Here is a 27,804-nt window from a genome sequence, read left to right as displayed (position 1 = left end):
TTATCTGCATTCCATCGAGTGCTGTACCATATGGTTACAGGTGGGCATGAGTCCAAGCTAAGCACCCGAACGGCTCCTTCGGCTCTAATGAGACAAACAAAACCCAGAACTCGCATCCTTGTATTAATCAGAGCACTCCTTTAAGCTTTCCCTACGTTTCTGCTGACACTGAGGTATGAGGATCCATGCTGAAAATTTAACGAAGAATAAATCCAGCAGATGAGAACAGCCATTAACACGACATGTACCCGATCCTGTCTTCTCAAACATCTCAGCTTCCTGAAGAATTTTTATGTTTTTGTTTTTGTTTTTTTGTTTAACATGACTACAGGCTCTTTCCTTTTCTGGTAAGACAGTATTTGGAAGTAAACTTTAACAAAGCTCTTGCTAAGAGCACCTTGGTTCCTGATTACATCTCTAGCATGTATCAAGCAGATACACATTAATTATTCTTTAGCAAAATCAGAGATTCTGAGATTTAATAATTCAGTGCTCATGATACAAGAACTAGCAAGTCTTTCATTATTCAGTAGAGTGCAGCTTCCCAAACAGAAGAAAATGCAAATGAAAACCGGGTATAAACTATTCAGCTTTTCTTCGAAAAATGCTTTGCTCTGCTGCCCTGCTGCTTCAAGCATCTGACCTCTCCCACTCCAGACTCGTGTGAGCTCAGGAAAAGGAGACAGGGGACTAAGGACAGGGCAGGAAAGCCCCCACCTGGGTGCCCTGCGCAGACGGGATGGGCATGCAGAGAGCTTCAACATTAAAAGGCTTGGTTTTGGTTTAAAATGATGCTTTCCTGGGTTTCTGCTCTCAGATGTAGGATCGACCCGTTCTGGGTTGCATGTTCTCTGCTGCCAGAGGGTGTCCATGGAAAAGCATGGAGAAGACACAGGGTGATACCACTACTACTCCCATCACACTAAAATCTGACGAGCACATCCAAGCTGGAGTGAATGCAGCAACGCTACTCCATTCCTCACGTTCAGAGGCTCTTCCTCCTCTGTATTGTAAAGGCTCGAGCATTTAACCCGAGAAGCAGAGCCAGCCTGCTCAGACAGAACAAGGCCAGAAGCCAGGCAGCCCCTCAGCACCGCGGAGGTTCCTGTGCTGTGGGGAGGAAGGGAAGGCACCCTGCTCCGTCCTGTCCCCGCGCATCCCATGGCTTTGCCAAGGCGCATCTGAAGCACGCAACGCCACCACAGATTCAGACAAAGGCCCCCAGTTCCCTTTTAAACAATGGCACTACTTAGGAAAAGAAGGTTTACGTTAAGCAGGGATGTACACCCAAGTGAGAAACAGGCCTAGTGCAGGTTGAAGTGTTCGTTTTCTGGTGTTCCTAATTCAATACTTGCATCTGGCTTCAACTCTGAGCTTTAGTAAGCTCTTAACATCTCTTTCATACCTCTTTCTCCATAGCAAGATGCCACCAAGCCACTTCTCTAAGAAATCCTCCTTTCTTTTTATGCCCTCCATAAACTGACAGACACCCTTGGAACTAATTGCCAAAGTGCCAAAGTGCTTTTTTCTTCCCCCCTTTCTTTTTTTTTAGCATACAAGGGTCAGTGTAAGAATTTAACCTCACCAACGGGGAATGTCGCCCCAGGAATGAGTTGTTAATAAGTACTGCGGTACTGAATAGGACGCTGTGCACTGTCCAGGAGAGGCTGGAACATAAAAGCACCCTTATCTAGATGGGTGCCCGCCTGCCTCAGACAACAGCAAACAACAAAAACAGTGCAGTTAACATGAAGCTGGGTGTTGGAAGGGGGCAGGAGATGCCAAAACAAAGGGGTCTCCCCCCTGCAAAGATTAGGAAGGTATTCAAAAGAGACAAGCACCAAGGGTATATCGATATGGCACAAGCAAGGCCTGGCCAACCCACACAGACACATCCCCCCCTCCCCATCCACACGGGGACGGGGTGACCCGAGGGCAATACCTGGCTCAGCAGACGGCAGGAAAATTAGGCAGAGCCCAGAGCAGCTCAGCAAGGGGTACGGAGAGGCAGCGACAGCAAAGATCCAGTGAGGATGACCCAACAGTTGCCCAGGCTAAAGAGACCCGGGGGAAATGGGGATGCTATATAGCTGTACGTGTTCGCATGTGTGCCTGAGTGAGGTAAACCAGAAGGGAGGTCTCGGCGATGACAGTGAAAGATAATTACAGCCTGCGAAGGTCTGAGCTCGTAAAGACGGAAGCAGATTTCCTCGAAAGTTCGCAGCTGAGGATTTGTACACGTAGCCTGGACGCAGGGGATGAACGAGAGGCAGGAGCAGAAGAACTGCTCCCTGCATGCCCAAATGGGATGGGACTGGCAAAGACTGTGGAGGGATTAAGAGAGGGTGTTTGGGAGGGAGTCGTGGCCTAGAGGCAGAGGAGGGGGGGGGGGGGGGGGCAATGGGAAAAAAAAAAAAAAAAGGGGGAAAAAAAACCAACAACTTTGTATGTTGTGTTAAACCTAGATCTCCAAAGTGAGATAGCCCAGAAGTGAAAGGAGTCAAGAGCTTATATAGGTGTCCTGCCTCGTGCAGATCACGCAGTACTTCAAACTGAAGACATGCACTTTGCAGGGCACATTGAAAGCCTGCTCACCTCCTCACCTCTCCACAGAGGAAGATAAAAGGCTGGCTGGATCCCTTTCAGTTCATGATTTCATTTCTCCTTGCACCACAAAGTCTGAAGCAGCGTGGTGACAAGATTCAAAGGGATCTGTGTTTATTTCCACTTGTAATGTGCAGTGCAGTCCAGCCAGAACACCAGCAACAATTATTTCCTACAATTATTACCACATTTCACACCCTTTCCTCTGGGTTATGAGAAGCAGCACCCCTTCCTTGACAACAGCTGCAGCCAGCTTCCTTCCTCACCAGAGACCTGCATAGCCCCCACGTGTTTCTGGGTTTGTCCTAAAATCCCAGCTCCCCTTCCTCTCCCTAAAGAAACAGTTTTCAGTCCTCTACCAGAAATAACCTGGTCCTGAACTTTGTTGAAGAAAAGGATGATGGTTTAAACCTTAAAACTTTCCATCATTTCAAATGCAGTAATTTAGACAGAAGGGCTTCCCCTACCTCTTAGTGCTACTTGGTGCTTGCTCAGTGTCCTCTGCCCAGGATCTTCCAGGGACGTCTAAACAAGGGGCCACGGAGCATTTCCATGAGCTACCCATCAATGCCACTGTGAACTTTGCTCCATGGGAAATTATAATGGAAGGGCATGCAACAAGGACTTTATTTTCATTTTATAGACGAAAGAGGTTGAAACGAAGAAATAGTTCACTTCCCAGAGCCCTAAAGAGTCTGTTGCAGTTGTGCAGGGTCCTAAAATGCTTCAACCCAAACACACACTCTGTGCAGGTCATCTTTAAACCCCACACACCTTCTCACCCCTCTGTAAAGAACAATAAGTATTCTTATCAGAGGAAAATACTTTGTCTCAGTTAGGCAGCAACACCCCATGCATTGACAGGGTGATGTGAGGAAAGCATTGTAGACGAAATCTACATCAAGTGGCAAAAGACTCTTCAAATAACAGCACAAATTGGACATTGAGGGAGCAGAAATCTCTTTCTTTTTTTTTTCCAGTATGAAAGACACTGTGATGGCTAGAAGACACTTGCACATACTTTCTTTGCAAGATGCTTCCTGTCCGCAGGCCCGAACACATTCTGCCTTAGATCAGTCTCAAGCTCCAGCTTCCTGACCCACCTCCTCTCACTCGTTCCCAGGTAACACACATTTAATTACACCCGAGACAGAACAGCTAAATGGCCACTAGCAGGCTAATAATGACAACACACCTACGTGCATGATTTCGGGAGATTACATCAAGCATTCCTAGTTGAGCTGAAACTGCTCACGTAACTGTGGGGGGAAGAGGAACGTGAGCTCACCTCTTCACCAAAACTTGTGGATGTTTTAGGAGAAAAAGCAGGAAGAAGGTCCTGTATCACCTTTAGGAGAGGTCACAGGAGCAAAATAAGGGTAGCCAGGTCTTCAGTCTGTGGAAGAGTATTCAGTGGATCTGTTGTGCCCTCTCAAATGCCTGCCCAGGAAAGCACTAGACTTCTGTAGACCAGAAGTAGCTTGGCAAGGAATGCAGATGGAAAAATAAAGAAAAAGAAAAAGAAAGACAGTGTGAATGCTGGATAGTGCTCTGGTATTTGAAGCATTGTGGCTATTTCTTAGACTTCTTTACCTGTCAGAAATGTCTAAAATGCAGCACTGCTTGACAGCAGCACTTAACCATCCTACATTCTTTATCGAGATAATTACACCCCTAATAGCTGAACCTCTGCTCTGTACTGCGTCAAAGCGTTTTACCCTTTGTAATATAAACTCAAGAAATGGCTTGGAGCAAAATGAACTACGCTTTACCCATCAGCTAGCAAGATGCACTTATCTTAGCTTCCACAGTGCAGCTAATAAGCTGGACGGACAGAAACAAAGACACAGCAAAAGCAGTTTGTTTACAGAGCCTGGTGCAAGATGCCCTTTGCTAGAATGCTGCCCTGTGGTAAAACAAGCTCACCAGAAGTAAGCATAAAAACCCTATTTTATAAAGCTCTGCCACTATTTTAGAAGCTCAGGGTGAGTACCCATAACGTCAGTGGAGCCAAGCAGGGATAAGTCCTCAAAATGTGCACGAGTACTTGGCAGAACAACCCTATGTGATAGCGAGGAAAGCCACGGGATTCCATGCCAACACGTCTGATCTGAGCTTTGTAATGGGAATGAGAAGTTTGGAGGGAAAAGAGCTCACTGGTATACTGAGAACCCCGTATTCAATCTCTGTTCAATCTTACATTAAACTTGTAAACTATTTCTTGATTCTCAAGGGAAAGGGTCCTTTGGACACTGCTCAGAAGTCCACAGCACTGCAACCCCAGCCACATCAGGCACACAGCCACAGCACAACACACACACATACACGTACAAGGTCCCGAGCATGGCATGCATTGACTTTCTAGTGGGTTTGCTCTTCAAACAAATGCATATTCCAACTGTTCTGTTCACTTTTACTATTTCCATTCAATCTCTAACACACTCAACTTCCCTCTCCCAACCCCTACAAGCTGCCAATGCCCCAGGTGAGGTGGACGTTACACCCTGACCTTCCTCCTTCCCTTCCTTCTGCTCTCCCCGCTGCTCCTGGCATTTTGGGGGGCGCCCATTAAGGAGTTAGCAGAGTACAGACAGAACTATCCAGGCAGCAGGGCCAGCAAATCAAAGCAATTCTTGGAGAGCCCAGTAAAAGCTCACGTCAACGCAAGGGAAGTAGCAAGAGTACACTGCTGGAAGCAGCGGGGAGAGAGGAGGTATCATGAGCTCTTAATTCAGCTGGAATAATTCTTAATTTCCTGTGAAACCACTCCTTGAGCAGATCCACCTAAAGAAAGATGCCCAAGCACCCACCTCTCAAACCACTGCATAAGGTGTAAGAAACGCATCTCTCGAGTGAGCATCTTGCTTCTTGGTGTTCCCTACAGGAGTTACAGAGTGCCCAGCTATTGCCACCCTTATTATCAGCCCTTACATACAGCCCGATACAATAAGAAAAAATATGTAGATCATTCTCATTGCCTGGCCCAAGCTGAAGGAATGACACCAACAGAAAGAAAGCCCACCATGACTGTTTAATGCCACGTAATTTGCCCCAGTCAAGTGTTCCACCAGGAACATTAAACAAAACAGCAACACACAAACCTATGCAACAACCAGAAATCATCAAAAATCCTAAATGAGGCCCTGTGTTCCAGAAGAGTTCAACAGGTATGTATGTTTTTACTTGCCAAATATTTTCACAGCACACAGGTAATGCTCTTTTTTAAAAAAAAAAAAAATGTTTCTTGGAGGAATTAACAACCTATATTATCTCTGTTCTGCTCATGCTACTCAAAAGAGGTGGCAGAAAGAATTCTCCTCACCCTCCTAGATTACGTGTTACCCCAAATGTTTGTACGTTACGGTCACGCTATGGCAAATACTCACATGAGTAATCACACTGAAGTCATTATAACTACCCCTGTGAAGAAGCATTTAATCTCTTTATGCATTTGCTGAGATCAGGACCTGAAAGACACAAACGTGCTGAACTCATTTTGTGCAATGCACAGCATCTGTAAGTTAAACAGTCCATTTTAAAATGAATACCACAGTAAAAATCTCCTTTTGTGAGCACCAGACACCAAGAACTCCTGGCTTCACGCAGGCCCTTGCAATCCTATAAGCTCTTGGGAGGTCCCCATGTTTTTCTTTCAGTGTCAGGGGCAAATACCACAGACTCACTCTTCTGGTCCTTGAAACAAATTATCAGATGAAGAAAATGATGTGTCTGTACAAGGAAGATCGTACAATCAGCAGCATACCAGTGCACTGACCCCATTCAGCCCCACAATGGGGAACTGAAGCCCAGCACTTCCAAGCTGGGATCTTTCACTCAATACACTCACGCTTGGGCTTTCAGCTAGGAGGGCTCCCTATCTCCAGTTCCTACTGCCCAGCTTCTCAATGAAGACAAACCACGGATGGCAAGCCGTAATTGCTCTGAGAACACAGCCAAGACACTTCCCTTCAGCCCCTTGGACTCGGTGACCACCTGTGTTACACGGAGCAGAAAGGAAACATCTCCATGTGTCATCTCCTGTAAGCCAGGAGCCCTCAGTGGCTACAAAAACTAGCTTCACATTTGGCACAGGCAGAACAAGGCAAGAACTGGCCGTACACAAAGAGGTTCTTGTGTATGCTAGATTTTTTGATCTGTGAATGTATCTATTTACTTTTGAACAGAAAAACCTTCAGGGTTTTTTATTATTATTAAGAGAAATGTTTCATAAAGAAACATGGAGTAGGCTAAACCTTTAAAACATGACTTTCTCATTATTTAATTACGTGTTGTGAAAAAGTAGCTCTTTTGTTTGTTTCAAACTTACCTCCTAATAACTTAACTTGCATGCTCCCAAATTCTTACATCAGAAAAGACAGAAGAACATCATCTCCCTACTAATTTTCTCCACAGGACTCCCTACTAATTTTCTCCACAAAACTTAACAAGCTCCCACAATATCCCTCCCTCAGACACCTCTCCTCCACGCTGTGGAGTCATGACCTATTCAGCCTTTCCTTGTACTGAAGCTGCTCCGCGCTTTGCAGCACCCTTATTACCTTTCCTTACATCTTTTCCAGTTCTACTTCTTTGTGTGTGCTTTGCATTTTTGTCGTTGTTATTGTTGCCGTTTTGGTGTTTTTCTCCAAGCTGGGGAAACAAACTTCACAAAGTATGCAACATAGCCATGCACCACAGTAGCTATGCACTGGTATAGTATCAACTTCAGTTTCATTTTCTATTTCTTATACAATAGCTTAACAGACGGGGAAAAAAATCACAGTATCACTGAATGGTTGAGGATCACACATTACTAGGTTTGAAACAAACTGGTAAAACAGTATAAATGTCAAAAATCAGAGAGGAAGCCTAACTTCCTGTCTTAGTTTCCCCAATTCTCCATCTACCTTACTGTTGTCAGCTGTATGTTTCTCGAATATTTTTTCTATCCTTTAGGTTGAAGTGCCTGAGTACTTGGGCCGCTGCCCAAAGACTGAGCAAAAACTTAGTCCAGCTGTCTTCTCATCCAGAATAAGTATGCAAAAACTCCTCCAGTGGAAAAAGCTGTGACCTTCAACAAATAAATAAACCAACTCCACTTAACGAGGTAGTCCACCCCCCTGCAGTTAAACTCCCATACCAGACGTTCTGAAGAAAAAGAACAAAGACGCTTGAATTGTGTTTGTAGTTCATCTGCGTTCTCAGCACTGTCCACTCATCATCAGTCATGAGCGTTACGAGCATAGCGTGCCCAGCGCCACCACCATCAACTGTAACACACTCTGACACCCAACACAAACATGGGATGGCGAAGGAAAAGAGATTTCATTTAAATATGTGGCAAACACACAGAGAGAAGGAAATAGAAGCTGCACCAACAGCAAGCCTTTTGACATTAACATCTGTATTTTCCCCTCACATGCTGTTTATGATGCACAGCAATAAATTTCAAAAAGGAGCGACACCACAGCCTGTTCAGGATTGAAGCTTCCAAAGAAACAGAACAATGTTTTACTTTCAAGGAGTTAGGAGCTAAGAGTGTGGGATAACTTGCTCAGACAGTGCTAGCTAATCAGAAAGGAGAGAAAAAAAATAGCTTTAGTGACTTGATCAAAGAATAGACTCCTATCTAATAAAGTCAGGCGTACCCTTTCCAATATATTAGTCAGAGAGGCACCTCTGGCTTCTACATTTAGAAAACTGTGTGTATAATTGCCTGGGCTTGCAAATGCCACTAAATGTATTTCTAGCAAAGCTTTGAGCAGCATACTTTGTATGAGCTATACAGTCAGGAAAGGTATATATTCTCACTCAGCTGGCAGCAAACTGCTTACACAGAGACACTTCTGTAATGCTTAAATGCAAAAGTGTTCCAGAGTAACTGGAATACACAAGGAGATAATAGTTTGATTTTATTCCACCCTATCTTCTATAATCCACCTTAAACCAGACACTTACAGCACTACAAAGAAAGATACAGTTTGTCCAGAAGACAACAGAAAAATGTAATTATTCTGGCTAGCAACTAAATAACATGAATATTCATTTCTATCAGCAGCCTTCAATGTTAGCCTGGAATAACTAAAAAATGTGACCTCTCCTCTCTACTGAGTGCAGGGTGAGTTTGGCTCCAGCACTTACAGAATAGTTTTACCCAGCTGATGTTATTGATGTTATCTTCACAACCATGAGGAGAGCAGTAAATTGTTTCTGAAAGAGCACTCTCATTTCTGGAGACCTAGGAACTATTTCCTGGCTGGACTCTTAGAAGCTGATCTGTTAATAAATCAACAGAAAAACTATTTCTTGAGCAAGAAGGGGATAAAATGGATATTGCTAGTAAGAAGAAAAAGACAAAAGAAATCACATAGCCTAGGTTTTCATATATTCTCTCACCTGTTTTCCTCTTAGCTTGAGGCATCTATATATCTCATTTATCTGGAAACACAATCGAATTCTTGCTGTCTTGCTACAAATAAAAGTTGTTTGTCTTTTATTCAAGGAGTGAGAAGCTCTAAAGTTACCAAGCTTGCCTCCTTGCTCCAGCAACCCAGAAGGGTTTAGGTAACAGCTGCTAAAAGCACATCAGTCAAACACCTAGATGGCTTCTTCCTTTAATTAGTCCCTGTCCAGAAGCTGTGGTGTGGTTGTCCGTATCTGCTAACCAGCACCGAACATAACCAACCTAACCCTGCATCAGTAGCAGATAAACAGATCTGTCATATTAGCAATAGCAGCAGATGGGCCAGAAAGCTTACAAACTTTATATGGTTTCTGTATTTTAGGGACATCATAGTCCATGCAAAAATATGTAACTAGGGTTTGAGGTTGTCTTTTTTTAAATTAATTGATTCAGAAGACGAATTAAGATGAAGCACTTATTTTCATAGCCCAGAGGATATCAACTAGGCTGCAGAAACACTGAAATTAAAGTATGAATGGTCAATGTCTCCTCCAACCTGCCTTCAAGGAGACCAACTTCAAGGCCTGTAGCCTCTGTAAAGTGTTTTCCGCCCAAAGGCCAAGATAAGAATGAAAGGCAGGAGATAAGAAGGAAACGCTCACTAACAAGAGCAGTTAGTAAGTCTAAAGTCAGACTGAAAGCACGATTTAATGAGCTGAGCAAAGACCAGGGTTGCACAAGGAGCAGGTCAACTGCAAGAAAAGTCACACAAGAAGTAGAAAATGAGGTTATAAGACTTTAAAAAAAATGGTTAATTTGTTTTCTGGAACTTCCATTCACCAAGTCATTACAACGCCCCCATTTCTCAGCATTTAAAATGAAAGAAAGGTCAGGCTTACTGGCTATTTCAAAAGGTCTACTACAGTTACAGCAGCTATTGCCAGGTTTCTGGCAAAAAAAAAAAAAAAAAAAGTAAACCATGTAAGTGGCTGGCACAAAAAATAGTATTTCCCAAGAACAAGCAGTGTGGTAATAAGGGATCCTCCTCTAATAAGCTGCTGGCAGCTATGGCTCTGTCAATCACCTTAAGGTCTGTCAAAACAGACAAGTGCGGCTGAGGCAGGCCAACATTTTGTGGTGTTTTTTGCTGTGTTTTGTTTTTCTTTAAAGAATGAGCCCATTGCATCTGAGGGCACGAGCTAACTAATCTTGTTCATATCTCAGTGATTCAAAAAGTTATCCCATTTGCCTGAAAAAAGCATGTCCAACCAGCATGGGTGGAACACGCCAGACAGCACTTGGTGCTCCTGGGTCTCTCATTACATAGAGAAACTTGAGGCTGGAGGACCCAGGGGAACCCGTTATACAGGAGCCAGTTACAAAAGGACCTGTCCACAGCAAAACACACAGGAAACGTGCAAATCATCCACCAGATCTGCTGTTAGGTGCCGCCGCCATGTTTAATGGGGTGTTACATCTAGATGGCCTGGCCTACTCTCATGGCTGGCCCTGCTGCAAGCAGGAGGTTGGGCCAGAGACCTCTGGAGGCTCCTTATGATCCCACAAATACCTGTTCTCAGACTGTAATTCAGAGAAGTTAGGATTGCATGACCCTAAGGATTTATGCAGATCTCTGTCCTACGTTAGGACCTGGCTTACTGTAGGCTCCATGAGAAGGGGAGAGAACAGGCGAGGAGACCTACACAGCGCTGACCCACGCCAGCTGAAACCATGGTGGCAGTGCAGACCCAGAGGGAGATTTGCTCCTGCTAAAAATGCGAAGAAGGGACTATACTCCTGTAGTCAAACAATTGACCCAAGTGCTTTCCACAGATACCCTACAAGCACCCAAGAAATCCCCATTTGCTAGGCCCCAGCATGTTGTTTCTCAGCCCAGTTGTTCCCACGGCTGTTTGGCACCATGCCTTGCCTTAACCATCACATGTTTTTAAGGGTCAAAACCACGTTGTTTACAAAACGCGTGGTCTGACTTCACAGCCAAACAGCACCACATCCACTCCAAGAGCCAACTTTTGACAGCTTAGCCCCGGCTAGCACCATCTCCAGCCTAAGACACTTCTGGAAACCACTAGGAGCCACCTGACATCCCAGAGAAGGATGGTGGTTGTAGAAGCAGCTAGAGGGGAGCCAAGGAGAAAAACAACGATTCTGCCAGCAGTGGGGCAGCAGGTAGGCTGGGCAGGGACAGGCTGTTATCCACACTTCATCAGGCTGGTGAGATCCTGGCACAAAGCCACCAGTGGAGAGGAAGATGAGAACCTGCATGTCAGCGCAAGCTTTTAGTTGGCGAGGCAGCATTAAGAAAAGGTCAGTTACAGATAAAGGTAAAAGCCACGCTTCCTAAGCTGACAGAAAAAGAAATTCAAAAGGCAGGAAGCGGAAAGCCACAAGGAATTCACTGCAATAGCTCAGTTTGGAAAGGAGGGTTGCAGTATCCCAGCACTGCAGCGTAGTCTAAAAAACCTGAGCTAGCTTCCATCCAGGGACTTAAATCACTTACTGCAGCAGCTCATCACAGGCTGCCAGAGCAGCAGGATGAGTTAGCCACTGCTGAAGTCCATAATTATTGCTGGAGTTGAGGAATGCAAACCAAACCTGAGCTGGCCACTTCGAAACTAGTTCAGATACCTTTATGGTCAGCTGAAACATGACCAGGAAAACATCAAGCAGCCTAATGAGGTAGAAAAGCTTGGTCATCTTGCAAAAGCACTGAGACCTTGACTTGAGGTGCAAATCTCACTTTTTTTTTTTTTTTTTTAAACAGTAATTAGGAAAGAATAAGCTTGCAAGAGAAGCCATATTCCTAAAACCTACCTAACATCATGCAACGATCATTACCTTGCTGTTCATTGAAAGAAACACCATATATCCATATAACAGGCTCCAGTTCCCTTCTGCAATGCACTGTGCAATTACTGCTGGTGTTTTTATGGGATATTCTGAGAACACAATACCACAGACTAGGACAGTATGACATGCCCACATCCATGCCTACTGACCCAATGGGTTCTGTACTCATTTCTTAAGTGAACAACCATAGGAAATAAAATACAGATAGCCATTTATGAAGTATTGTGTTTATGGCTCCATATTCATGCCAAACATATCTCTAAGTATGTGACTGCAAACTCACCACTGCTCTCTACTAAAGCTTTCAAAAACCTTATGCATGCATCTCATTCATGAAGGAGGCAGAGAGGTACCACAAGTAATTACTACAGCCTAAGCAGTGAGAAACAGGTAAAGCAAATCCAGGCAGGTTTTGAGCAAGAACTCTTTGCCCAGTTGCCTATTTACAGACTACCTCTCATTCACAAGTAACCTCGTATGTGAGTACAATTACCTAATTGTTTGCACTGCAGGAGCACCTACGGACTTCGGCCTTGAGTCCGTGCCCACACATCGACCTGACAGAGCCACCACCAAAGACCTTGGCCCCAAAGCACGTGTGTTGTCAAACACAGGCAAGAAACAATGTTTGGACACACAAAAATACGTGGGAACAAATAAGGAGCTGTGAACTATGGAAAGGCAAATTTTGATGAAATCTGCAGTGTTCTGGCAGTGGAGTACAAGCCTCAGTAGCACAGGGACCTGTGCACTTGGGTGTTAAACACAGGGCTTGGCAAGGTCATCGGTTTTCAACTTGGTGTCTGCAGAATCCCGAACGACCTGTGAACTCCTTTCAAAGAGCCTATGGGGAGGTAATAGTGAAAAGCAAGGCTTATATTCGCTGTATTTCTGACAGAAATAGAAATTAAAGAAAGCTGAGGACCATTACACCATCTGGTCATTACTCACTGAGACAGGAGGCAATGTAAAGGATTCAAAGCCATGGAAAATCCTCAGGAATTGGAAATAAATGCACAAGCCACTGAGCAAATGTGTTCACCAGCATGGAAACAATAAAAAATTGAAATAGTGTGTCTCAGTTGTTCAACAAATTCCTAGCTAGTGGAAAAAAAAAAAAAAAAAAAAAAGTCAAATTTATTTCCTTTTTACTCTCAATATTTGTCACAAAAGTCAACCCTCTGAATTTTATAGCTCACTTTTCTTCCAGCTCACAAGATGATTGGTGTCTAGCAACTCCCAAAAGATAGGATATATTTTGTCCTCTGTCTCAATACAAACATTGGAGACACTGGAAAGGAGGCACTAGAGGTGATTTAAGTAATCACTGAAACCAGAATTCTAAAAATCATTCGAGCAGGAAAATGAAAGAGACTAAGGCACTGGGCTACAGATAAATCTGCTTTTCCTCTATAAGATCAAGTATGTCACTGAATGAGGCTAGCTATTGACACAGAAAAGCAGAACAATGATAGATGTAGTGATTCTGACACTAAAACATTTCACAGCCATGCTGTGATTGAAATGTAGCCAAGAAGCATATCCCTACAGACCTTCCAACAGCTCTTTGCCATCAGCCTCACCAAGGAGCTCTGGCTGTACAACTCTAACAAAAACTAACCAAGAAAAATACCTTGGAAATAAAAGCAAAGGACTTGAATTAATAAGAAATCTATAAACTAAAGGCTACAAGCTATCACCATAAATGAAAAACGACAAGGTGAGAGCTACTAACTCCTGCCCAATGAAAGAAACTCAAAGGATTGTAGATCAAGCTGCCTGCTTTTTGTTACTTTGTCTTTATTGACAAAGTATTAATTAAGATTTTTGCTTCATACTTTTATTGATAAAGTATTAATTAAGACTTCTGCTTGATGCTTTACCTGAAGGCACTTGGATTAATTCTTCTGCTGTTTATTCTTCAGAGCATTAAACACATCAAAAATAAAAATGGAAAGAATACTAGTTCTGATTTTGCAAGTGTAAATCGCAATTAAAGGGCTCCTGGCTTAGACACAGACAACCCACTCTGGAAATAACCAGACAGACCAACTCCTCAGGTGAACCTCCTAACGACAGTCAGGCAAGTACAAGAACATACAACGTGCCTACATATAAAAGTGTGAATCCTCTCATTGAAGTCAGACTTGGGCAGCTACATTCTCATGTGGGCATCGGTGTCTTGCTGAATTTGGACTACTCAGGGAAAAGCAATGGGAAAGCTCTGTTCATACAGCTTTTAAAACCCACACATACACAGACCTGCACATACACATCTATATGAAGGTAACAAGAACTCCAGCTGAAAATCACTTTAAGCGTCTACTGGGGGATGCTTCAGGACACAAAATTTCTCTGAGAAAAGCTGCAAAGCTTCGCAGCCCTACGAGTCCTACACTCCTCCTTCTACACCTTGCAGGCATCTCCTAGTCAGCTCAAAGATAGGATATGATAGTACGTAGCTAGAGCTCCTAAGAAAATGCATGAAGTACTATCAAAGTCTCCACTTTTGATAAAAACAGAACAGATCTAACACTATCAGACTTGCTTCCCTACCACAAGAAGCACTGCATTCAAGATTATCTGTCCATACCACTAGAAACCTGGCCAGCCTCCCTCCTCTCTGGGTCTCCCACTCCTTCCAGATGTTCGTATTCATAAAGGAGGCTTCTCTGCAAGGGTGACACCTGTTCTGAAGATGCTTGTTTGAAAAATACCAACTTGTTCTTAGAGCATCTCAGATTACAGACTGAAAGTTTTAATTTTCATGCTCCCTTTACAGCAACCGTTTACATTACCTCTTCACGACTATTCTTTGCCAGTTTTAGCTTCTCACAATACTAGTGTTTTCCTCTTTAATTGCATAAGTTTTCTCAGCCAGTAAAAAAAATAAGTATTTCTTTCCAACAAAAAGGAAAATTATGACAAACTAATAGCGTTGTCAGGAAAGTTCAGAGTCCTCAAAGCTTTCTTCAGCTCCACTTTGAAAACAGTAGGTTAATGTGCTCCTTAAATTCCCTTTTCTTGGAAGAATCTAGGGGTAAAATTCACACTTAAAAAAAAATAATAATAATAACCTGACATGCTATGTTAATAATGCCTAGTGTGTTATATACAATCTTTGCTTGAAAACAGACCTTAAAATCTTGATTTGCAACTGGTTAAAGACCGACCTAGTGAACAGCAAATGCAAGTCGTTGACCTCCTCACCAGCAGACCACAGCTGCACATAACATGACACGAAGCACCTGAAAAGCACCATTCAGGCTCATTCAGCCATCATCACTCAGCTCACAGGTGAGCTGAGCAGGATGCAGGCACCTTACTGGGCTCACGGAGTACCCGGGCACAACCTCCTGCCGATCAGCTCTGGAAATCTTCTTCCTGTACAGGCACTGGATTACTTCTGGCTTCTGAAGCCAGAGCACCTTGACAGCACCCTGGGATTAAGCAAGGTGTACGGGTTTCCCTGCGTGGAGACAGTGAAGACAAAGGAGGCCCTTTAGGGAAGCCCAAAGAAAACACGGGCTTGCTCTTTATGCCAGCTATTGTTACTTCGTCTGTCAGTGAGAGGGAAACGTGTCTGGGCACCAACCCTGCTGTACACGAGCACAGGAGCAAACGTTAAACACCAGCCTGCTGGAGCAAGAGGCAAGGCCGGAGTCTGCTCCCACACGGGCTGAGCAGAGGCTGGCAAGGCTCAGGGGCAGCTGATATATTTATTGGGCTACCAAGGCTTACAATAATATGGAGCAAGACTTATGCATCCAAAAACCTATCTGTTTCTTTCATATCATTTGCATATAGACAGAAATATTCGTGGACATTATTGCCAAAGTAGAAAATACAGCTTGAGTCTGAAAGAGGGAATAATAATTTGCCTATTTTCCTTAAGCTAAGAGTTAATCTAGATTTTATACAGGCTTTTTTTGTTGTTTTTAAAGGACCAAAAAAGTTCCCTTTAAAAAAAAAAAAAAAAAAAAATTTATAGCCCCGCGATACCTCATAAGACTCCGCCGCCATGCCTGAAACACCCTGTCAGCAGCCAGCTTCCCCTAATGCTAATAATACATTGTGAGTTTTACAGCCCCGGTGTTAAACACCATCCTTGCAGTTTTTCTCCTTTGTTCCTTCTGAGCACCCAGTGCAAACGCACGTTACAGCATGTGCAACTGGAAGGGAGCAGATGAGCAGGAGCTACCACAGCTGTGGTTTCAGGTGAGGATGGCCACAGCGATGCTCTGCCCTGCTACCAGTGCAGGGACCGAGCCACCGCTCTGCCACAGTCCAGACCCAGGTCTTCCCCCAAAACACACCTGCTGTGCCAGTGGGAAAGCCACCGGGACTTACCACCTTCCCTCTCCTCTTTTCTGGTGGGATCCCCCTAGCACTGCGGCCCTTGGTATCTTTGCTCTCCTCCAAAGACAAGTAGCATACAGACCTTCTGAAGCACTAACAGCAAAAACCGCTTCAAAAATACACCTTTATGAAACTACCCAAACCGAGCTCTTCGGATAGAGACATTTTTCACTGTCACGGTGTATAAATTTTGCAACGAACAAAGTATGGAGTCGTTTCATAGAGTTCAAGTGGTTTGCCTTTCTCAAAAGGCAATCAGTGGTACACCCTCATTAACCGCTCCATTAATCAGCTGACAGTGGAATTCAAGGTTAAGCTAATACAGCGCTGTGTTTGACTGCTTCCAGACTGCTACCTCGGCCTCCCCAGCCCAAGGAAGAAGAACAACAAAGTCTCATGTTGCATGGTTTAGAAGCATGTCCAGCTCCAGAAAACACACTACAGAAGTCATTATAAGGTACATATGTAAGTGCACTATAAAGTAACTTCCTTTCATAAGAAAAAATCAGAGTAGACTTAATAAAGAAGAAGAACCCTTGGACGGCGTGCTCTGCCGCTGCTGTGACTCAGAGCAGGAGCCTGATTAAAAAAGAGCTGTGAAGATGTGCTCAGATGTCAACAGGAAAGCACCTTGGTTCATCAAAATACACATGCCTGTACGTTCTTAGCATTCATACACTTCTCACCACAGGTCTCAGGTGAAACTCCAGGTCAAACCGAGGGATCAAATACACCAGACAGAAGAAAGCATGTTTATATATTAGGTGAAGGGATTTTATTCCAAGAAGAAAGTAATATCCTTAAAAACCTTTCCAGATCTGGCCCACCCAGGGAGTAATTTCAATAGTGGAAACTGGATATTGCAATAACATTTCCAGCAGTCAACATCATTAGAAAATAATCAAAACATTTATGCTCTATCTTTAAAGTAGAAACAAGTTAGAGGGCTTGAAATTTCAGAACCCCATTACATTCCTGCTGCTGCAGGAATTGATTACTAAGATGTTCCTTCCATCCCCACATCTCACAGCCACGGTTTCTGTGATGGAAACCACCATCTGGCTGCAGCTTTTGTTTTATTTCCTCCCTACGCTTCTGGCTTTCCTTGTCTACGAAGAAGAGAGAAGCCCAGCCACCGCGTGTTTGCTGAAGCCCAAGGCAGGCGTGGTGCGCTCTGAAGGCAGGCTTGAATGCCAGGAGCCCTGGAGGACACCTGATACTCCCGGGCTGCAACTTTCCTGTTACTCTCCCTAAACAGATGTCTCGAATGCAAACAAGAATGTGGTAAATTAGCTCTGTCATGCACTACCTTGGGGACAAGCTGCAACGCTGCTGGCCAGGAGGACAGGTTCGTGCTCTGGATGAGTGGCCCAAGGCAACAGCAGCAGAACAGCTTGGAGAGACAGCCGACATCCCTGCCATCCACTTCACAAAAACTCTGAATGAAAAAATCACCAGTCAAGCCCTGGGACAGCAGTGTTTTCACACACAGCTGACTCTTCCTATAACATCTGTGCACTGAAAACATAACTCTCCATAAATCCAAACCAACCCATTTAAAGCCAAATTTTATACTATGGCAACATGCGTACAAGGTCCCAGCTCAGCCCACTACAATCCTTACAATCTGATAAATAGAAAATTAGGCAATATGCCTCCACAAGCAAATTACAAAGAGAGCCTAACCATGACACAAAAGGAAATTACTGGCGAGACTTGCAATCAGAGCTTGCTGAAGGTTTAAACCTGCCTTCGACAGGTCAGGAGAAAATACTCGCCTCCTTCCTGCCGAGTTCTTGCACTGGAAGTTGAAAATCAATAAAAAGGAGCAAAAAAGGCTTGTTTCCCTCTTTAAAAAAAAAAAAAAAAGGGGGGGGGGGTCAGGTGAAGAGCAAGATGGGGCTCATCCGGCACACAACGAAGGCAGCCTAAGGGCCCACTCGAAAAGAGTTTGCTGCTAAAGTCACAGCCACCACCAAGGGCTCTCTACCACACAATGGCACTCTTTGTGGGGGGAAAGGAGGTGGAGAAGGGAGAGAGACAGCACGAGCTGTCCATTAACCTTATAAATCCTTGACTTGAGTAGCACAATGAATACAATGCATCAGTGTGTTTGACTTTGCTTCTTCATGAGGAGTGGGAAGGGGGGGGAGAAAAAGAAGTTAAATGAAGTCGTATCTTTCCTTCCTGTGTGTTTTTCATTTTCACAGTGCATTTTAGATAGAGGCAGTAACCTGTGTTATTCTTGCAAAACCATCTGCAGCTGCCTCTAAAGAGCAAAACGCATTTGCAGCTCCAAGGTTTCACGACCAAAGCGTGAGCACAAACCCCATACACAGAAATCAGGCACATTTTATGCAATCCCTGCTCACTTAGCTCTTGTCCCCCTCTTCCCAGCCTTTGAAGGCTACTCTAACAAAGTACATTGAAGGCCCAACCCAACACTTCTGAGCTCTTTGCTCAAACTTGGGAGCAAATTCAGAAGCACCTCAGTCAAGCCACTAGTTTAAATTTACCCAAATCTACCTTTTTTTTTTAGGTTGCAATAGCCACCTCCCAGAAATAAAAACTGATTCTTTAGTCAGCTCTAAGTTGGGGTGGGAGAGAATAAGAAAAAAAAATGCAGTTTGAATCCCCTCAAGTTCCCATGGCAATACTATGAGGCATACAAAAGGTGTAGATGAGTGTGCGGTCAACTCCTCCTCAGAGGTTTTATTACTATGAAACCTAAAACTCCCTCGCTGAAAAGAAATTTTCTTCATTTAAAGGAGATAATTGGGAGGGAAAAAATAGACAATTCATGTTTTATGACTGGCTATAAATGAATAACATTTAATATCCAATAGTCTACATAGCACCATAATCATCCACTAATGACTGGAGAAAATTCGGTGAAAATTAGTGCACCTAAATTGCTGGAGTGTTAATTTAATTTTTGGTGCCAAGAGGGAACAGGGCAGGGAGAGGGAAGAAAGGGAACACTTAGCTCCAGCTCCCAGCGTGGCAAAAAAAAACTCGTCCCCCCCTGCGCCTGGCTGAGCACAAACAATGGGCAGCGGCCCAGCCCCACCAACTTCGCTGAATTATAACTCGTGCTAGTTAGTTTAATTATTGCCCATACGTTTCTTGAAAACGCCGACTGAAACATCAGCTTGTAATTGCAGAAATTGCTCTGGGCACAACCGCAGGAATATTACAAAGTTTGGTCACTTCAGTTCAGCTCACTGCTAGAGCAGCCCTTGCAAAAGGGCACGGCCCTTCCACAAAGCGTATGAAAACCTCTCAAAGACGCCCATTGTCCAAGACGCAGAACTCAAATGCAAGAAATACAGCAGGAAGTCCCCTCTGCGAACACAAAAGGCGATGGAGACAGGGAAATGAGGTGCAGCATCCTCAAGCCTGCTACACCAGCAGTGCTTTGCTTGGGGAGGCACCGAAGAGCTGAAAACAAGGGGAAAAAAAAAATCAACATCCAGGATGACAAACACTAGTGGGAGCAAATGGAAGGTGTGTCAAAGAAATCCTATTAAAATAATAACGCTCATTAAAGACTTAAGTTACAAAAGCATTGCAAAGTTACAGGAAAGCTTCAAGTCACTCTTAGCAAAGACGACGAGTTTCATCATGGGGCCTACGGGATTTACAGACGGGTTCCTTGACCCTCCAAATCAGCACACTTAGCACATGCTGGCTTTGCGGCTTTGTTTACTCAAAATCCGCGTGGGCTTCCCAAAGCGTCCCCCTCAGCCAGCTTAACGCTGAGATACACTCACCAGTTTCCTAACACGCGAGCAACTCCAATCACGGCAAAAACGGTGGCCAGGCAAGCTGTTCTGATGCAGCCCTTTGCTTTCAGGACAGCGCCCCAGAAGTGAGTTTTCATGTTACATGCCAAGGACTTTGTTCCCTGCACCCTCCAACCCTGAGCCAAAGCAGCCCCCAGACATGCTCATAATTTCGAGGTCACCTGAGAACTTCACCTGGCAGGCACTGGGCCTTGTCCACGCACACACAGGCCATGAGGTGAGGAAGAGGAGGCACCCCCTGCCTTGCCACCCCAGGCAGGTTGGGATGCCTTCGGCAAAGCACTGCCCTGCTTCCTCCCCTTGCCCCCCTCAGTTTTTTATCAACAGGCAGCACCAGACCGCTGCTCCTCACCTCACCACTGCCCCGTAAAAGCCAAAACGCGTGGGGACTTCTTTCTTTGGGTGCGTGGCTGTACGCAGCCTGTTCACTGCTTCAGCACTACACAGTGGAGAATAAATGTGAGGGCTCCTAAGTACGGCAGAGCCACTTACACCTGACTATGCTGAAAACACAAATACACAGGTTTAAGCAGATGCTCATGCCCACAGGCCAGGCCCGTTACTTTGCCTCTTCTTTAACTGAGAAACTCCCCTGGTCTCTTTACAGTAAGTGCATGTTGAATCTACTTAGACAGACGACCAGCATGATCAGTCTGGCCGTGGAAAAAAGGCAGTGAAAGAAAACATAAATCATCAGTTGTTCCCATCTCGTTTAGTGGAGCTGAGGACCCTGCACTACAGGCAAGACTCTGGTGCAAGAAGCAGGTCCCTGTTCTTCCTTCACAGCTTTAATCAAAGACCGAGAGGCACTTTCTATTTTTAAAGTCAAATGAAAACTTTGGGCTCAAGCCTCCTGCAAATTCACACTGAAGATAACCCGCCAGGAAAGCACATTATTTGCACACAAGGCAGCTTACTTATTAACACAAACCCCTAGCAAAAGCTGTATTTCCGTACTTTAAAACAGGCTGCAGAGAGCTGTTTACATTCCTTTCTGCCACCAGCAACGCCAAGGTCTGAGCCTAGTGCTCCACAGCCCTCGTGCACCACGGGCTAAGGAATGTCACCCCTCGGGCAGGGCCCAGGACACCCCAAAGATCATACACCGACCCTTACTCACGGCCAGGCAACAGTGCCCATTCCAGAGCTCCTCTGGAGCCAGAAGGCCCAGGGGAGGTACCCCAGCAGCCAGCCTTACCCGCAGCCTTGTCCCCATGCCTTCCACAATGCTCTGGTGTTCCCCAAACGAAGGCACGAGCACGTAGCAGCCTTTGGTGGGAAGCACGTGCAGGATTTCTCCCCTTGCATGCTGGCTGTGAACGGCAGCTCCATCCAAACCCCAGCCACAACACAAGCCTGCTACCTGCCAAGCAGTTTTCATGCTCTTCTATACATCAGTGGAACGCAGAAAAACTTGGGTATTCCCATGGTGGATCTGCCACCCATTCTCCAGTGCTGTTTGGTTGCCAAGGTTCAGAGGGAATTTCTGTATAATGAGCAAATAGGGCCTACCCACTCATTTTTAAGTGGGCAGCTTGTCTCGAGCTTCCCCCTCAGCACAGGACAAATGATTGTGTTTGAGTAGATCGGAGGGGGAGACAGCGGGTGGCAGAGAGGTGGCTGGGAGCTGCGCGAGGGACACCACTGTGTGTGTCCCTCTGTGCTGCCCACTGCAAAAAGGACAGCAACAGCTAAAAATACTCAAAGCCAAGATTAAAAAAGGAAACTGAGAAACACGGAATATTCAGGTTCCACTCCCAGTGCTGCAAGCAATTTTGCTGTCCATGCTGGGATTTAATTTTTTCCCTGAAGGAGTTTCAGTGAAAGCCATGCCACTTCCCAGGCTGTACCACAGGCATGTAGGATTGTGAAGGACTCCCCTTGGGGCGCAGCACTGTAACTCAAATCTTCAACCTACCGTGGCAGGACAGACTTCTCCATTTACCGCTCCAAAAGCCACCTGCCTTACACCTCCCCAGATTTCCACCCCTCAGTCCTCTCACGCTTCCAACAACTCCGCACCCACACCAGGACACCAGGACACACCCCACAGCATCCCACATTTCTGGCGAGACACAGCTTGGCCCAAAACATGCACGATTCCTGCTGGGGACCAAGGGACGAGGGCTGGCACCAGCACCCCACAACGCACCCTAAAACCACTCCCGGACCCCTGCCAGCAGCCCGGGGGTGCCCGGGCCGTATACTGGGGCTGCCTCCTGTCCCTTGCTGTCCCCTCCCGTCCCGTCCCGTCGCGGTGGCACCCACCCAGGCACTTGATGTGGAAGCCGCTGGGGGGCTTGAGGGATCGCCGCGCCCAGCCCTGGCGCAGCACCTCGAGGTGCTCCTCCTTGCCCTGCACCAGCAGCACCTGCTCGTCGATCCAGCCCAGGAAGAAGGTCTCGGCCACCGCCGCCGTGGCCCGCCGGTCCCAGAAGTGCTGCATGTTCTCCCGCTTGAAGTCCGCGAAGATCTCGTAGCCGATGCGGTGGCGACCCAGCTCCGACGATGCTCCCCCCGCAGCCGGTCCCGGAGCCGGTCCCGGTCCCGGTCCCGGAGCCGGTCCCGACCCCTCTCCGCCGCCCCCCGGCCGCCCCCCGGCGCCCAGGACGATGGCCAGGGAGTGCGGGGCGATCTGCAGGCACCGCTCGGCCCTGCGCGGCATGGCCCTGGGGCATGCCCTCCGCACCGGGCACCGCACCGGGCTGCCCCTAGCGCAGCCCCGGCACGGCTCGGCACGGCTCGGCACGGCACGGCACGGCCGCTCCGCCCTCGGCACACCTCCGGCACGGCTCGGCACGGCTCGGCTGCTCCGCCCCTGCAAGCGGGCCGGGCCGGGCCGGGCGTTATCCTGCCTCCTCCCGGCCAGATGCGCAGCGCAGCGCATCCCTCAAGGGGTGCTTCCCTGTCCCAGCGCGGAAAGTGTCCCCCAAAAAGCGAAGCAAGCCGCTGCTCAGCCCTGGGTGATGTCCGATGGGTTCGGGATGGATCCCAACAAGTCTCCTGTGCATGGTCTTTGAGCTCTATATGGACCCCACCAGCCCTGCTGAGTCCATCAGTACCCACCTTTGTCACCCATAATAACCCCAGTTTGTGTCTCGGAGGTACTGAGATCTGATAGTGATGGGGACAGTACAAAGTCCTTTTTTCCATCAGTTTAATATTTTGCCTCCTCCACGCTCCACATCACTGGCTGCCCACACCGAGCAAAACAGGCCGGACGTGAGCAGAAATGAAGGGACCCAGGTCCAAAATGCTGCTCGGCTGCAGGCACTGACAGCAAGGTGCCAGTCACGCTTGTCAGAAAGCAGATTTAGGAAGCTCACCCCCACCATCTGAAACACCCAAGACCACAGCAAAACATCGTGTTTTAGAGGAGGGGGGCAGAAGGGGCAAAAGGTAAGGCAGAGGAAAGGGGGACACGAGGCGAGAGGAGGCAACAGCCAGATGAGGAGGCTGCAGCCACCACGCTCTGCATCATGCACAAGCTGTGGTATTTTACCTGTTTCTCCCAAATTCCCTCACAGCAACATCCCTTAGCACTTTTTGCCCCCTCGAGCTATCACCCACTCAGTTCTAACCTTGTTCAGATCCTGTGGCACTCTGTCTGTTCTCATTCATTGCCTTCCCTGGGCACTGCCTACCAGCTCAGGCTCCTCTGATATTCCCACTCCTTGCTTTTTGTTCTTTGGCCAGTGCTGTCTAGAAAATTTGTTAATTTTCAAAGCCAAATTTACCAGCATCCCAAAGAGTTTTACGGGGAGACAAGTTGCATGAACCCATCATTACCAAAGGGGAAATGAGAGGTCAAATAAATTGCCCAGAACCACGGTGGGTCCTTCAGAGTCAGGAGCACAGTGTAACAACACTGGCTTGCAATTCTGCAGCTCCTGCTTAAACAGCCAGCACAGCAAGGCCTCAGGACCTCCTTGCCTCAGAACCCACCAGTTCTGTTTGTGCTGCTGTCAGCATTTCCCAGGAGCACTTTCAGATGCTCATTCAGCCTTAAGTGCTGAAAAAGGACCCCCCAGCATCCTTATTGTCCTCCGGGCTGCTTCACAGCATTCACCTGAGCCATTGATTGCCTGTTAAAATAACTAGGCTTTGTGTGTTGAAACTACTGTCATGATCCTGTCATGCTCATGTTGTTATTACCTGGTGCCTTCCTCCTCTCCCCATTATGCCAGCCTTTTATCTCTCCCATCACACTTCCATTTCAGTTCTGCTGGGCAGGGCTTACCTTTGTGTCGCCTTTGTGGGAGCACTTCACGCTGACATCTCGGCCGCTGATCGGAGTCAATAGGTAACTTCAGGGCTTGGTTGGGCTCTTCTGTTTCTTTATTCCTACCTGCAAGAACACAGGAGCCAAATTACACCTCTAGACGTTTTTTAGGTTTCTGCTCCTGATATGTGCTGAGCACTAACACCTGGGCCGCCATTTTGTCTACACCCCAAGGCCCAAGTGCCAGCCACATCCAGCACCCTTCTCTCCTCTCTGGCAGCAGCGCACGCACAGCGCCTTGGTCACCACATTGGCCTTGCTCTCTCCATTACCTGAGTTTCTTTTCCCACCACCACCACTTTCTGAAGCAACCGGTGTGGTGAAATATGCCACACAGTTTTTTCCCTTGCACTTGCAGCAACACTTTGCCTGCTGTCAATGTCTTCCCTGCCCCTGGCTGGTTCTTCCCTAAAGGCTACTCCTCAGCCTGCTGGCCTGCTCCCACCCTGCTTTTATCACCTCTTCCCTCACCTTGTTTGCAGAGCTGGTCTTCTCTCCATCGGGCACACCACCTTTCCCTGCATATCGCCCAGTTATCCTGGGCGATAAACGCCTGGGCTCATCATGCCCTGAAGTGATTTCGGGAGGATGCTGGTGTTTTGTGCACGCTGGTGGCACCCGCTCTGCTGGTCTGTGGCACCCAAAAGTGAAAGCAGCAGGCATGACGGGTGGGATGATGCTTGAGCTGGTCCCGGAGAGTACATACTGAGTAAACTTCATCATTCCTTATTCCCCCTTTTTACTAATCATTCCTTATTCCCCCTCATTACTAATTCATTTTTTTTTTCCTCAGAATTTTGGTGGGGGTTGGTTTAACTTTGGTTTATGTACATTTTGTAGCTTCCTGTTTTGGGCTGGAACAGCATCTCCTTCCTTTCCAGGCACTCTCAATTCTAGGGACTTCTTCCTTCCAAGCAAGCAATGAAAGCTGACCTGGTATTTCCCAGTAGGGATACAGGCAAAAAGACAGCCTACTATGTTTTTATAGTTGAGTATTGAAAATGGGTGAAGTGGCACTTCTAAGTATCCCTGAAGTGTTTGGAAAGGTAGAAGTTTACCTTGCTGGTGGGGAGAAACCTCTGAAGATCTAGACTGGTCTCTTTGAAATGTATCTGCAGTGGCAGGAGGTCCCCAGCAAACAGCATTATTTATGGTGTTAAAGGGCAGAAAGACAAACCAAACTCAGGGAAAAGAGTATTCCCCTAGAAATCAGCAGGGCCACAGAATGGAAAAAGAAATGCTGAGGTAAAATATGTATATTTTAATGGTGGTTGTGCATCTTTCACTTTTTTGGAGTTTCACAGCATAGAAAGTGTGTTAGCAAGGGATCTGTGTGATGATTTGGGGCAATTTGGAGTTGTCTTCTCCTCAGCAGAGAGCTACACGTGGGCAGCCAGCATGGCCCTGATGCACACATAGAGTCAAGGTAAGCTGGCTCAGGCTGCTGGCTTTGCTGCAGTGGTCGTGTGGGGAAGAGAAGGGCCAGGAAGAGATGTGCCCACAACATGAAGGCCTGGTGCTCTTCTTGTCATGCCCTGCAAAAAGTCATGAGCACTGTGTTTTTTTCAAGTGAATGCCCTGAAACAGTAGAGATGTGAGCACTGATGGCAACTTCTGCCTAAGAAAAGAAAGATCATGGAAGAGGGCTTCTAGTGGGTGTTTCTTAAAGCTTTTCCCAAACTTGTGGCAGCCTTTGTAGGTAAATACAGCTCCACATTGACTTAGTTCACATCATATGAAAACTGGTTTGCAACCAAGAGTCCACAAGGCAGCACTTTGCTTAGCTTTACCCTTTGGTTTCAGTAACCTGTTTTGTGACATGAGGACAGTAATACTGCTCACATTTGTGAAGTTCCTTAAAAATCACCACAGGAGTTGCTATTTGATGGTCTCTGCTCTGCCAGGAGCCAAGTCTTTGTGCCCTGGGCCCTGTTCTGCCACCCTTCCCGAAAAGCCCTGTGCAGAAGCCCTTACTCAGGCACTTACCCAGTGAAACTCGTGGGAGCCTCCATGTGAGGAGTGATGGGCCAGCCCCAGCCTAAACGGCAGCCAGGATATAGCTGACTGCTGGCTTTCTAAGCCCTGCACCTCTGCCTGACTCAGCCCTGCTGGCATCAGGGATGCCGGGGCAAACCAGGCCGTGGGACACAAGCAGGGAAAGGAGCTTCCTGGCTGTGGCAGCTGTGCCCAGCTTCCTCCTCAGGAACATCCTTGGTGACAGCATTGAGTTTTGGCAATGAGGTGCCTGCCATCTGGATAGACGAGCAGGTAGGGTCCAGTTAGGTGCTGTCTGCTTAAGAACAGCCAATGCATACTGGGGAAGGGAGGCTGGCTGGGGTCAGGAAAGTCTTCCTGAGTAGGAAATTACTGGCTGGCAAGGCTAGGGAATTGATGAGAATTGATAGGAGGAGAAGGGTACTGTTATGTCTTAACCCTCTAAATGTAGTTATCTACAGGAGAGAAACTTGCATGTGCCTTCCAACTAATTGTTTCTTACTTGCTGGCTATTTGGGGCCATTCTGAGGGCGGCTTTTGGCCAGATTAGAGCTAGGCTTGAGGGCAAGGCTTAGGCAACGTATTTGACAGAGGTAGGATTAGTGCTTCAAACTATGCAGCTCAGCAATATCGCCGTCATAAAGGACTCATACTTGCAGGTAACATGCAATTTTAATTATGAAAATGGCACACCAGTTTGCTTAAAATATCCGCTTGTTGCTTTGCCTTGGAAAAAAAAAAAAAAAAAAAAAAAAAAAAAAAAACACTAAAAATGCCTTCAGGCAGCTCATGCGCTGATATACCAAAAGAACTGCTGTGGTGTTTTTTATGATTCCCCTACCAGTAATACAAAGAAATTGTGAATGAAACAGCCATTAATTTTCATGAGTGCTCTGGAAGAAAGAGCAATAAAATCAATTTCTCTGCCCATTTCCCTATTTCCTTGCACAGCCTGTGGCCCGCAGCAGGTGGGCTCTTCTGATCCCTGACCCAGCCAAGCAGAGGTGTGGGGCTGACACCCGACGGCTCTCACATCACTGACTTTGTGGCTCCCAGTTCAGGCTGGCTGGAAGAGAAGACCTCATGCAAATACTGAGCCTGCAGAGCTACTCCACACCTCCACAAACAAATTCCCAGATGTTTCTGAGGTGCCCCTGGCACAAGCCTCATATTGTCACCTGTGCCATCATAAAGTCAGTGAGGACACTGCCACCTGCACAATGAAGTCCCCATGGGATCATCATGACCAGTTCCCATCTTGGGTCTCCACTGCTCCCACTACAGCCTGCAGAAGGCACGGTTTGCTCTGTGGGCCACGCGAAGACCCACAGATCTCCAGAGGGCCTGCCCTAGGGACTGCCGTCTCTCATGGGCATTTATGGCAGCTGTCCTGCCTCCTCCCTTTGCCTCAGATTGTCAGGATGAGACAGTTTAACCGGTGACCCTAGTTGTCATCAGTCTCAATACTGAATGCACCGAGGTAA

The 27,804-nt window shown here is 46.5% G+C and overlaps 1 protein-coding gene across 1 annotated transcript; it reads right to left on the bottom strand.

The window, feature by feature from the left end:
* Positions 1 to 5,837: 5,837 nt before the first annotated feature.
* Positions 5,838 to 22,823, bottom strand: LOC118165688 (storkhead-box protein 1-like). Its single transcript, XM_035323900.1, has 2 exons — positions 22,312 to 22,823; positions 5,838 to 6,071 (listed from the first exon to the last, which is right to left on the bottom strand). The coding sequence occupies exons 1-2, from the start codon at positions 22,706 to 22,708 to the stop codon at positions 6,019 to 6,021; spliced, it is 450 nt and encodes a 149-aa protein (XP_035179791.1). The 5' UTR covers positions 22,709 to 22,823; the 3' UTR covers positions 5,838 to 6,018.
* Between the last annotated feature and the right edge of the window lie 4,981 nt (positions 22,824 to 27,804).

This window comes from Oxyura jamaicensis, chromosome 4 (assembly GCF_011077185.1).
Source record: "Oxyura jamaicensis isolate SHBP4307 breed ruddy duck chromosome 4, BPBGC_Ojam_1.0, whole genome shotgun sequence".
In the NCBI taxonomy this organism is placed as follows: domain Eukaryota; kingdom Metazoa; phylum Chordata; class Aves; order Anseriformes; family Anatidae; genus Oxyura; species Oxyura jamaicensis.
Note: the sequence above shows the minus strand (reverse complement) of the source record. Positions and strands in the feature narration are given on the sequence as shown.